General features: G+C 41.0%; 1 protein-coding gene across 1 annotated transcript; it reads left to right on the forward strand.

Annotated features, from left to right (window-relative positions):
- Positions 1–7605: 7605 nt before the first annotated feature.
- LOC144274951 (olfactory receptor 6F1-like) lies at positions 7606–8232 on the forward strand. The gene has a single exon (XM_077834044.1). It carries the CDS (start codon positions 7606–7608, stop codon positions 8230–8232), a length of 627 nt encoding a protein of 208 aa, XP_077690170.1.
- Positions 8233–11171: the final 2939 nt, after the last annotated feature.

Here is an 11171-nt window from a genome sequence, read left to right on the forward strand (position 1 = left end):
ATAATCAACCGTTTATCCTTCAGGGCAAAGTCTTATTTCCATCTCAGCTGAGCATGGAATGTGCCTCTAAGGTCCAGCACTGCAAAATCAGATACATTTATTTTGGTTTATAATTTCTTCTTTTGTAAAATGGGGACAATGACCCTGACTCCGGTTGTAAAATGTGTTGAGATCTACTGATGAAAAGCATTGCACAAAAGCTAGGGATTATACTTAATGAGCACTGTCAATTAAGCACTGTCTGGTACATAATTCTGTATGAAATTCTTGTTCTGTTCTCACTTGTATGTTAATATGTCATGGATAGGCTTGGCAGCATTTTATTTTTATTATTTATAATTTTGATGGGTACTGTCACTGTTTATTTTTAAGCATTTTCTCCACTTTTTATTTATTTCAGTGTTCATAGTTGTACAAAATTATGGGGGTGGGGCGTGGGAGACTGTCAGACAAATGATAGTTAACACTGAGATTCAAAAAGTGAAAGCTCTATAAACCATTAAAACACAAATTGTCAACATCACGTGTTAAACGATAGAAAGTAAATATCCTTAATTCAACAGATCATACCTGTTTTCACTATTCATTCACTAATCCATTTGTAAGCCAAAATCAGAAGTCTAAATCACTGGATTTTGACTCTAATAAGTTCTCCCGCAGTATTTTTCTTACTTTGCCTATCTGTACATTTTGAGTATTATCGATGAAAATACATTTTCATCAGTTTGCGTGTGTGTGTGTGTGGTGAAATTGACATTTACCAACGTTCACCAATACAAATCTAATCTTTCCAAGCCTAGTCATGATGTCTGTTCCTTGGTTGTTAGAATTTGATCCTGGGCAAAATGTACAATCAGTTTTAATGTTCAATACAAAGGGGGAGATTGTCAAAGGATTTTCAATGGGAGTTGGTGTTAGCCGACGGCCAAGGATGTTTGGTGAGGTGCCAGCTATGCCCGTTTATACCATCCGTGACTTTAACCGCTAGGACGCACTGTCCCTTCGCGGCGGGCAGCCCGGGCTAGGCTGACGGATGCCCCAAGGTCCTAACCACCCGTGACTTTAACTGCTAGAGCTCAGAGCTCCTTCGCAGCGGGCAGTCAATACTGACTGACAGGTGCCCCAATGGCAGCACTAAGAGCCTCTCCACACCCGTGACTTTAACTGCTAGAGCTCAGAGCTCCTTCGCAGCGGGCAGCCAGGATTGACTGACAGGTGCCCCAAGAGTTTGCCCCGTGGAGGCGGCACAACTCAACGCTAGGCTCTTAGTACTCTCACCTAATGGCCAGGCTTTAGAGCCAAAACGGCTGAGGTTCTTTAATTGTGTCGGCTGCTTTACAGTAAACCAGAGAAAACAAGTCAGGCTTATGCATAAATGGTTACCAAAATTTATTAAGCTAGATTCTAATCATGTGGTTACAAAATTGCTAGTGCCTACTTATTTAAATGTAGAGATGTTACACACACAAACAAGTTACAAAACTGAAGCCACAATCCCAAAGAAAGAAAACAAAGTATAGAGCTCTATTTCAAAATATGTGTACACTAAAGATAGGAGATCAGGTGTGGGTGCTTCTTACCCTCCTTGCATCTCTCGATTCCAGCGGTGCCAAGCCAGGATCGGTCACTCAATTCCGCGGAAAGACGAATAAGGGACAAGGCATAGGGACCCTCTTAGCTGCAGAAGCCTTGGGAGGCTGTCACTTATCTGACCAGCAGATAGATAGTGAAAAGCACTCAAAAATCATGGTGCTGTAGGTCCCCTACTTATACCTCTGTACTCCTTTATTCTCTTTCTCCTTTCTTATGCCAAATTGAGGCTGGTCTGTCTGGGTGACGCCAGCTTTTGCAAGAGTAGTTTACACTTGCAAGGGAGAGAAACAATAAGTGTTGACTACTGGACATTTCTTTTATCAGGGTAAATATTTTCCCAACTAGGATGTTGGTGTGTGTGCATCACGCTATTTAGTAGGGGCTAAAAGCCATGTCTGTCACAGGGCCTCTGCCTGCTGTGAGCTTAATCGTTGTATCTGCCCCCAGAGGCACACTGTAGCAGCACACCTGTGCTTCTCACAGCTTCAAAGGCTGTGCTGGAATATATGTTAAGTGCCCTGTTCCGGCTTCTTCCTGTGTTTCCAGCAATGCTGGTCTGAGGGGGGGGGGCTGGCTGTCTGGCTACAGTTGGGCCACAGAATTGCCCACTTTGCCTCTGAAAATCTTCACCAAAGACAAAAATCATGGTCCTGGACTCAGAAGAAGACACATAAATAACCCCAATGTTCCAAAGGTGTGTATTGGGAAGGGTAGCTGAGTTCTGAAATGAGCTGGAGAATGGAAAATGAGGGAGGATCTAGGAGAAAAGATTAGGAGTTCAAGTTTGGCAATGTTGTGCTGGAACTAGAGATTAGGATTCTCTGCCTTGGTATATACCAATGTAAAATGTTCATCGTAGAGCCTTTGAGGAGCAAAGACAAGTCCTGCCTGCCGCAGAGCACAGCAGAGATTCATGAAGGAGAAAATAGCAGAGGACAAGACTGACCCATTTACCTTAATATTAGAAGAAAGGAAATGTTCAGGGAAACTGGGATATTTTTCTTCCTCTTCTTCTTCATGCTAAATTCCGTAGATCTGTTAAAATGGGATTTGCATATCAGTGATTCTCCAGAGTGCAAGTCAAGATCATCCCTTAAATATGGACATCCAGAATCAAGGGAAATTCTACATGCTGTGTGTCCATAACCTAATGGAGTTCAATGGGTATTGGGTACCAAACTCTCTTAAGCCCCTTTGAAAATCCCAGCTAAGAGCATGGAGGGACTTTTGACAAGGAATAGCACTGGATGAAGATTGAATGAACAATTAGTAGATCAAAAGTGCCATCAACATTTCCAATGTCAATGGGAAAAATGATGAAATGATCAGGATCCCCTTCCCTTCCCTTGCCCTGTTTCTTGACAAACTCTAGTTGCAAGTAGTAGCTGATTGAGGGTTCGGGAGATAGGGGAGGTGGTAATAATTGTTCAGGCATTAGGATTCTGACTTGAACATTCAAGGAACATCCAGTAATGTATTTTAACTGTTTAACTCCATGGGTATCTCTTGTGACCTACAGAAATCAAGACTGGGGTAGAGATGGAGAACTGATTCGGTGCGTTGGTTTTCACCCTCTGAGTCAGCAAGGTATGCAGGGACCCTGCCTATGGACAGAACGCTGAGGTTTTTCTATGCCATGTGCTGGGCAGCTTGTCTTGAGGACAAAGAAAGCGGAGGCCAAATGACAAGAGACTATAAAAAGCTGCTGCAGCTCCTCCATCTGGTCTTCAGTTCTGCTTCTTACGTCTGGAGGAACTTTGCTGCACACTGAAGCTCTGAACCAAGGACTGAAAGACCCATCCCAGCTGTGGATGTCCTCCAGAGACTTGATTTGAACCTGCAGTTTATTCTCTCACTGCTGCAAGCCTGAACCAAGAACTTTGCCATCACTGTATGTCATTGATTCCATTGAACCAATTGTAGCTTTCATCTATATCGTTTTCCTTTTATGAATAAACCTTTCGATTTTAGATCTAAAGGATTGGCAACAGCGTGATTTGTGGGTCAGATCTGATTTGTATATTGACCTGGGTCTGGGGCTTGGTCCTTTGGGATGGAGAGAACCTTTTTCCCTTTACTGGGGTCTTGGTTTTCATCACCATTTGTCCTCATAACATGTGGCACTGGTGGTGATACTGGGAAACTGGGGTGTCTAAGGGAATTGCTTGTGTGACTTGTGGTTAGCCAAAGTCTTCTCTGTCTGGCTGGTTTGATTTCCTTGGTGTGCACAGAAACCCCAGCCTTGGGCTGTAACTGCCCTGCTTGAAGCAATTTGTCCTGAATGGGCACTCTCCGTTGGGTCCCGCCAGAACCAGCATCGTTACACTGATAAGGGACTCAATTAATAAAGAAATAAAGTAATATAATTAATGTCATTTAACGTGGGTTTATGGTAAATAGATCCTGTCAAACTAACTTGGTATCATTTTTGATGACATTACAATTGTGATTGATAAAGGCAATAGTGCTGATATAATAGACTTCTCTATGGCATTTGAGTTGGTACTGCCTGACATTTTGACTAAACAACTAGAAGGATACAAAAATAACATGGCACACAATACATGGACTAAAAGCTGGCTCACGGTTAGGTCTCAAAATGTAATTGTGAAAGGGAATTGTGTTGGAACAGGTATGTTTCCAGTGGGGTCCAAGAGGGTTCTGTTCATATCCTAACGCTATTAAACATTTTTTCATGACATGGAAGATGACATAAACTCATCACTGATAAAGTTTGCAAATGACACAAAAATGAGGAAGTAGTTAATAATGAAGAGGACAGGGTTACAGAGCGATCTGGATCGCTTGGTAAGCTGGGCGCAAGCAAACAATATGATTTTACTATGGCTAAATGTGAATATCTACATCTAGGAACAAAGCATGTAGGACATACTTGCAGGATGTGTAACTCTATTGTGGGAAACAGTGATTCTGAAAAAGATTTGGCGGTCATGGTGGATAATCAGCTGAACATGAGCTCCCAGTGTGATGCTGTGCCAAAAGGACTAATGCAATTCTTGGATGCATAAACAGGAAAAAGACTATGTCCAGTTCTCGTGTCAACAATTCAAAAAGGATGTTGATCAATTGGAGAGGGTTCAGAGAAGAGCCATGAGAATGATTAAAAGTTTAGGAAGCACGCCTTATAGTGACAGACCCAAGGAGCTCAATCTATTTAGCTTAACAAAAAGAAGGTTAATGGATGAATAAACCACAGTCTATAAATTCCTTCATGGTCTCTTCAGTCTAGCATAGAAAGGGATAACACCATATGTCATAAATATAAAGGGAAGGGTAAACCCCTTTGAAATCCCTCCTGGCCAGGGGAAAGCTCCTCTCACCTGTAAAGGGTTAAGAAGCTAAAGGTAACCTCGCTGGCACCTGACCAAAATGACCAATGAGCAGACAAGATACTTTCAAAAGCTGGGAGGAGGGAGAGAAACAAAGGGTCTGGGTCTGTCTGTATGCTGGTCTTTGCCAGGGATAGAGTCTTAGAACTTTTAGTAAGTAATCTAGCTAGGTATGTGTTAGATTATGATTTCTTTAAATGGCTGAGAAAAGAATTGTGCTGAATAGAATAACTATTTCTGTCTGTATATCTTTTTTGTAACTTAAGGTTTTGCCTAGAGGGGTTCTCTATGTTTTTTGAATCTATTTACCCTGTAAGATATCTACCATCCTGATTTTACAGGGGGGATTTCTTTATTTCTATTTACTTCTATTTTTTATTAAGTCTTCTTGTAAAAAACTGAATGCTTTTTCATTGTTCTCAGATCCAAGGGTTTGGGTCTGTGGTCACCTATGCAAATTGGTGAGGCTTTTTATCCAACATTTCCCAGGAAAGGGGGGGTGCAAGTGTTGGGAGGATTGTTCATTGTTCTTAAGATCCAAGGGTCTGGGTCTGTAGTCACCTAGGCAAATTGGTGAGGCTTTTTACCAAACCTTGTCCAGGAAGTGGGGTGCAAGGTTTTGGGAAGTATTTTGGGGGGAAAGACGCGTCCAAACAGCTCTTCCCCAGTAACCAGTATTAGTTTGGTGGTGGTAGCGGCCAGTCCAAGGACAACGGGTGGAATACTTTGTACCTTGGGGAAGTTTTGACCTAAGCTGGTAAAGATAGGCTTAGGAGATTTTCATGCAGGTCCCCACATCTGTACCCTAGAGTTCAGAGTGGGGGAGGAACCTTGACACCATACAATGGCTGGAAGTTTAAGCTAGGCAAAATCAGACTGGAAATAAGGCGTACAGTGAGAGTAATTAACTTTTGGAGCAATTTACTAACAGTCATGGTGGATTCTCCATCACTGAGAATTTTTCAATCAAGATTGGATGTTTCTCTAAAAGATCTGCTCTACAAATTATTTTGGAGAAGATCTATGTCCTGTGTTATACAGAAAGTCAGACTAGAAGATCACAATGGTCCCTTCTGGCTTTGGAATCTATGAATCAATGAACTCAATCAGTTTAGGTGCCTTGGTGTTTTTGAAAATCCCACTACATGCCTAAATACCATTTAAAATCTGGCCCTGGGTGACTTGAGAGACTACATCCAATTTTCAAAAGAGCTTTAATCTTTCAGAGCCAGATTTTCAAAAGTATGAAGATGTCTAAAGCTTCAGATAGATGCTGAGTGGGATTTTCAAAAACCCCTAACCAGATTAGGTGCCTAACCTGCTTAAGCATTTTTGTCAGTCTGCACCGTTGACATCTAAACACTTTTGAAACTCTAGCTCTTAGGCTCCTAAGCAACTTACATGATTTTGTAATGGGATTTAGGCTTCTATATCATGTAGGCACTATCATAAATATAAAGGGAAGGGTAACCACCTTTCTGTATACAGTGCTATAAAATCCCTCTTGGACAGAGGCAAAACCGTTTCACCTGTAAAGGGCTAAGAAGTTAAGATAACCTCGCTGGCACCTGACCAAAATGACCAATGAGGAGACAAGATACTTTCAAAGCTGGAGGGGGAGGAACAAAGGGTCTGTCTGTCTGTCTGTGTGATGCTTTTGCTGGGAACAGATCAGGAATGCAGCTCAGAACTCCTGTAAAAAGTTAGTCAGTACTCTAGCTAGAAATGCGTCAGATTTCCTTTTGTTTAATGGCTGGTAAAATAGGCTGTGCTGGATGTAATGTATATTCCTGGTTTTGTGTCTTTTTGTAACTTAAGGTTTTGCCTAGAGGGATTCTCTATGTTTTGAATCTGATTACCCTGTAAGGTATTTACCATCCTGATTTTACAGAGGTGATTCTTTTACCTTTTCTTTCATTAAAATTCTTCTTTTAAGAACCTGATTGCTTTTTCATTGTTCTTAAGTTCCAAGGGTTTGGCTCTGTGTTCACCTGTACAAATTAATGAGGATTTTTATCAAGCCTTCCCCAGGAAAGGGGGTGTAGGGCTTGGGGAGATATTTTGGGGGAAGACGTCTCCAAGTGGGCTCTTTCTCTGTTCTTTGTGTAACACGCTTGGTGGTGGCAGCATAGGGTTCAAGGACAAGGCAAAGTTTGCACGTTGTGGAAGTTTTTAACCTAAGCTGGTAAGAATAAGCTTAGGGGTCTTTCATGCAGGTCCCCACAGCTGTACCCTGGAGTTCAGAGTGAAGAAGGAATCTTGACAGGCACCAATGAAAACTGTACTTGTGATGTCTAACGATCCAGGTAACAAAGCTTCTCCTGAATTATGGTCTCTTGTGTCTTGACAGATGGAGCCTGTGACTGGAATAGAGAAGGAAAACCAGTCCAAGGTATAAGAATTTATCCTTCTGGGCTTCCCCGGTAGTCAATATTTGCAGATCTCTCTTTTTGTGGTGTTTGCCATGATGTATGTCCTGACAGTTGCAGAAAATGATTTTTACCTAGTGAGGGCCAGCCATCAACTCCGCACCCCCATGTACTTCTTCCTTTCCCACCTCTCCTTGCTGGAGATATGATACAGCACAGCCTGTGTTCCCAAGATCACTGCGATTTTCCTGGGGAAAAGCAGAACCGTCCCCTTTAGTAGCTGCATCCTGCAGATGGACTTCATTTTCTCCCTGGGAGGCACAGAATATTTCCTCTTCTCTGCCATGGCCTATGACTGCTATCTGGCTATTTGCTACCCATTGCACTATAGCACCATCATGAACAGCACCTTGTCTGCTCAGCTGGCCCTTGGCTCCTGGGTGTGTAGTTTCCTGGCTATTTCTATCCCAGAATCTCTGAGAGTTAGGTTGTCCTTCTGTGGCACTAATGTCGTTACTTGTTTCTCCTGCAGCATAGATTCCTTCATCATTCTCTCCTGCCCAGACACCTACGTGACTGAGATGGCAGCTTTTATCATCTCGATCATCGTCATCCTGGGATTATGTTCAATAACTCTGGTCTCCTACATTTACACCCTCTCCACCATACTGAGAATCCCGTCAGCCCAAGGCCAGCAAAAGGCCTTTTCCACTTGCTCTTCCCCCCTCACTCTTGTGATTATATGGTACAGCTCCACCATCTTCCTGTATGTCAGGCCTTCCAGACAGAATGCCTTGGACATGAACAAGACTGTCAACACTTTGAATACTATTGTAACTCCGCTGTTAAACCTCTTCTTTGACAGTCTGAGAAACAAAGAGGTGAAGGAGGCTTTATGGAAGGTATTCAGTGGGACATGAAGTTGTTTTTGAATGGCTTAGATGTTACTGGGTCTGATTCTCAGCCTGTGCTCATGTTCCCTTTGGTAGTAACTGTCCTTGTTGTTGTTCTTTTAATCCTGGTTCCAGTTTTACATTTACAACTTTTGTATTTGGGTAAAATGTTCAGAAGTGCCTAAGGGCCAGATTTGCAAAGGAATTTAGGCACCTAAAGATTCAGATAGGCCTCTAAATATGATTAAAGATCTAGCTTCTAGGAGCTTAATTTTTATTGAAAATCTACCGGACGTGAGCTCCTAAGGGGCATATTTTCGAAGATATTTAGGTGTCTAAAGTTGCAGATAGTTGTTTAGTGGGCTTTTCAAAAGCACTTCAGCAGATGAGGCACAAAATCCCATTGATTTCAGTGGTAGCTACAAATACTTTTGAAAATCTGTCCCTTAAAATCTATCGAGAGATTTCATCAACAGCCCATTGACATCAATGAACATCTTTCAACTGAATTAAATGGCCTTTCAATCAGGCCCTATGTGGACATTACTTTTAGCAATTCACATTTAGGCCCCTGTCATAAATATAAAGGGAAGGGTAAACCCCTTTAAAATCCCTCCTGGCCAGAGGAAAAATCCTCTCACCTGTAAAAGGTTAAGAAGCTAAAGGTAACCTTGCTGGCACCTGACCAAAATGACCAATGAGGAGACAAGATACTTTCAAAAGCTGTGAGGAGGGAGAAAAACAAAGGGTCTGTGTCTGTCTGTGTGATGCTTTTGCCAGAGACAGTACAGGAATGGAGTCTTAGAACTTAGTAAATAATCTAGCTAGGTATGTGTTAGATTATGATTTCTTTAAATGGCTGAGAAAATAGCTATGCTGAATAGAATGAATATTCCTGTCTGTGTGTCTTTTTTGTAACTTAAGGTTTTGCCTAGAGGGATTCTCTATGTTTTGAATCTAATTACCCTGTAAGGTATTTACCATCCTGATTTTACAGAGATGATTTTTTTTTTTACTTCTATTAAAAGTCTTCTTGTAAGAAACTGAATGCTTTTTCATTGTTCTCAGATCCAAGGGTTTGGGTCTGTGGTCACCTATGCAAATTGGTGAGGATTTTTACCAAACCTGCCCCAGGAAGTGGGGTGCAAGGGTTGGGAGGACTTTGGGGGGAAAGACGTGTCCAAACTTTGTTCTTTCAGGAACCCAGATAAAGTTTGTTGGTGGCAGTCGAAATCCAAGGGCAAAGGGTAAAATTAATTTGTACCTTGTGGAAGTTTTAACCTAAGCTGGTAAAAGTAAGCTTAGGAGGTTTTCATGCAGGTCCGCACATCTGTACCCTAGAGTTCAGAGTGGGGAAGGAACCTTGACAGCCCCCATCCTGAGATCCTTACTCAAGTGCTAAATTATATTTTTTTGAGTCGTCCAGTTGATTCTAATGGGACTACTCACACTAGGAAAGAAAGCTTGTGCATAAAGCTTGTGCAGGATCAAGACCTTAGTGACACTGAATCTGCACTCAGAAGTTTGTTCTAAGTTTAAATTTGTAGCAACTCCAGAGTTTTCATTATCTGTGATCTATAACTGGTTGACCAACTCACACAACATTGTGTCTGTTTCCTGATTCAATAGCTGAAAAATTATTAAACAGTAGACTAAAGAACAACATGCAGGAAATACAGAATGATGAACAACGATGGTGGATTTTTTTTTAATTAGTGAAGAATTTCAAAAAATCAAACTTATTTCCCTTTTTAATGGTTCTAAGTTTGGGGGTCCTACATGTTGGTAAATGGAAATAAGTCAATAACGTTTTTTATAAAGTTTTCCGTTTAAATGTTGTCAAAAATTGAAATGAAAAAAATTAATTAAAAAAAGAAAACAAAAATTCACTAAGTCAACAGTTCTTTACAAAAATTTTCATTTTTGAAAATGGTCATTTTTCAACAAAAAGGAATTACAAGGGAGAAAGAAGTTCAATTAATGGTGATCAATATGTTTTCACAGAATGTTTTTTATCAAATGAACTTAATTTAACTGTGACATTTCTGATTGATAAAGGCAATGGTGTTTATGTAATAAACTTGCATTTTTCTAAAGGTTTGATTCAGGGTTACATCACACTATTTAAAAAAAAAAACACAACACAAAACCAATAGTAAATTGATTAAAAACTGGCTAACTGATAGTTCTCAAAACATAACTGTTGATGGGGACTGTTGATTTTAATGGGTGATAGACACCTAGATGCTTTTGAGAATCCCACTAGGTTCCTAAATACCTTTACATATCTTGCCCTTGATGCCTGACTTATTTGTATTTTTGTATATTTGTATCTAGACCAGTCTTATCATCAGAGTGTAAATAAACTTTAACTTTTATCTTTGTATCCCCCTACCTTTTGGAAAGTGTTTTACTTATTAAGGGTGGGGATTTCAAAGGAGTGTAAAGACGTAGGCTGGGTTTACCAAAGGAACCTGAGAGAGTTTCAATAGAATTTGTTCACCTATGTCCCTTTGGCATCTTTGGAAGTCCCAGCCCTAATTAGAGCTGGTTGGAATTTTCATTGTAGAGGAAATTCCAATATTTTGAAATTGGTTTTTATCCCAAATCTGGATGAAAATTTAAAACGTGCTGATACAGACTAATACGGCTACCACTCTGAAACTTGTATTTAGCTGTGACATTCTGAACACCTTTCCCAGACCCGAAGAAAAGCTCTGTGTAAGCTTGGAAATTTGTTTCTCTCAACAACAGAAATTGGGTCAATACAAGATGTTACTTCACCCATTGCTCGGAAAACCCCATCAAGGAGATGACATACGGGCATGCCCAATAAATGAGAAAATACTGACAACACTGTCTACCCAAACACTCAGCATCTCCCCAGGCAGAGGAACCAGAATGGAGATGGCGGGGGGGGCAGGGGGCCATGGATCCATCACTCTTAAAAGTGGGAGGGCTGTGTG

This window comes from Eretmochelys imbricata, chromosome 14, assembly GCF_965152235.1.
Source record: "Eretmochelys imbricata isolate rEreImb1 chromosome 14, rEreImb1.hap1, whole genome shotgun sequence".
NCBI classification, from domain to species: Eukaryota; Metazoa; Chordata; order Testudines; family Cheloniidae; genus Eretmochelys; species Eretmochelys imbricata.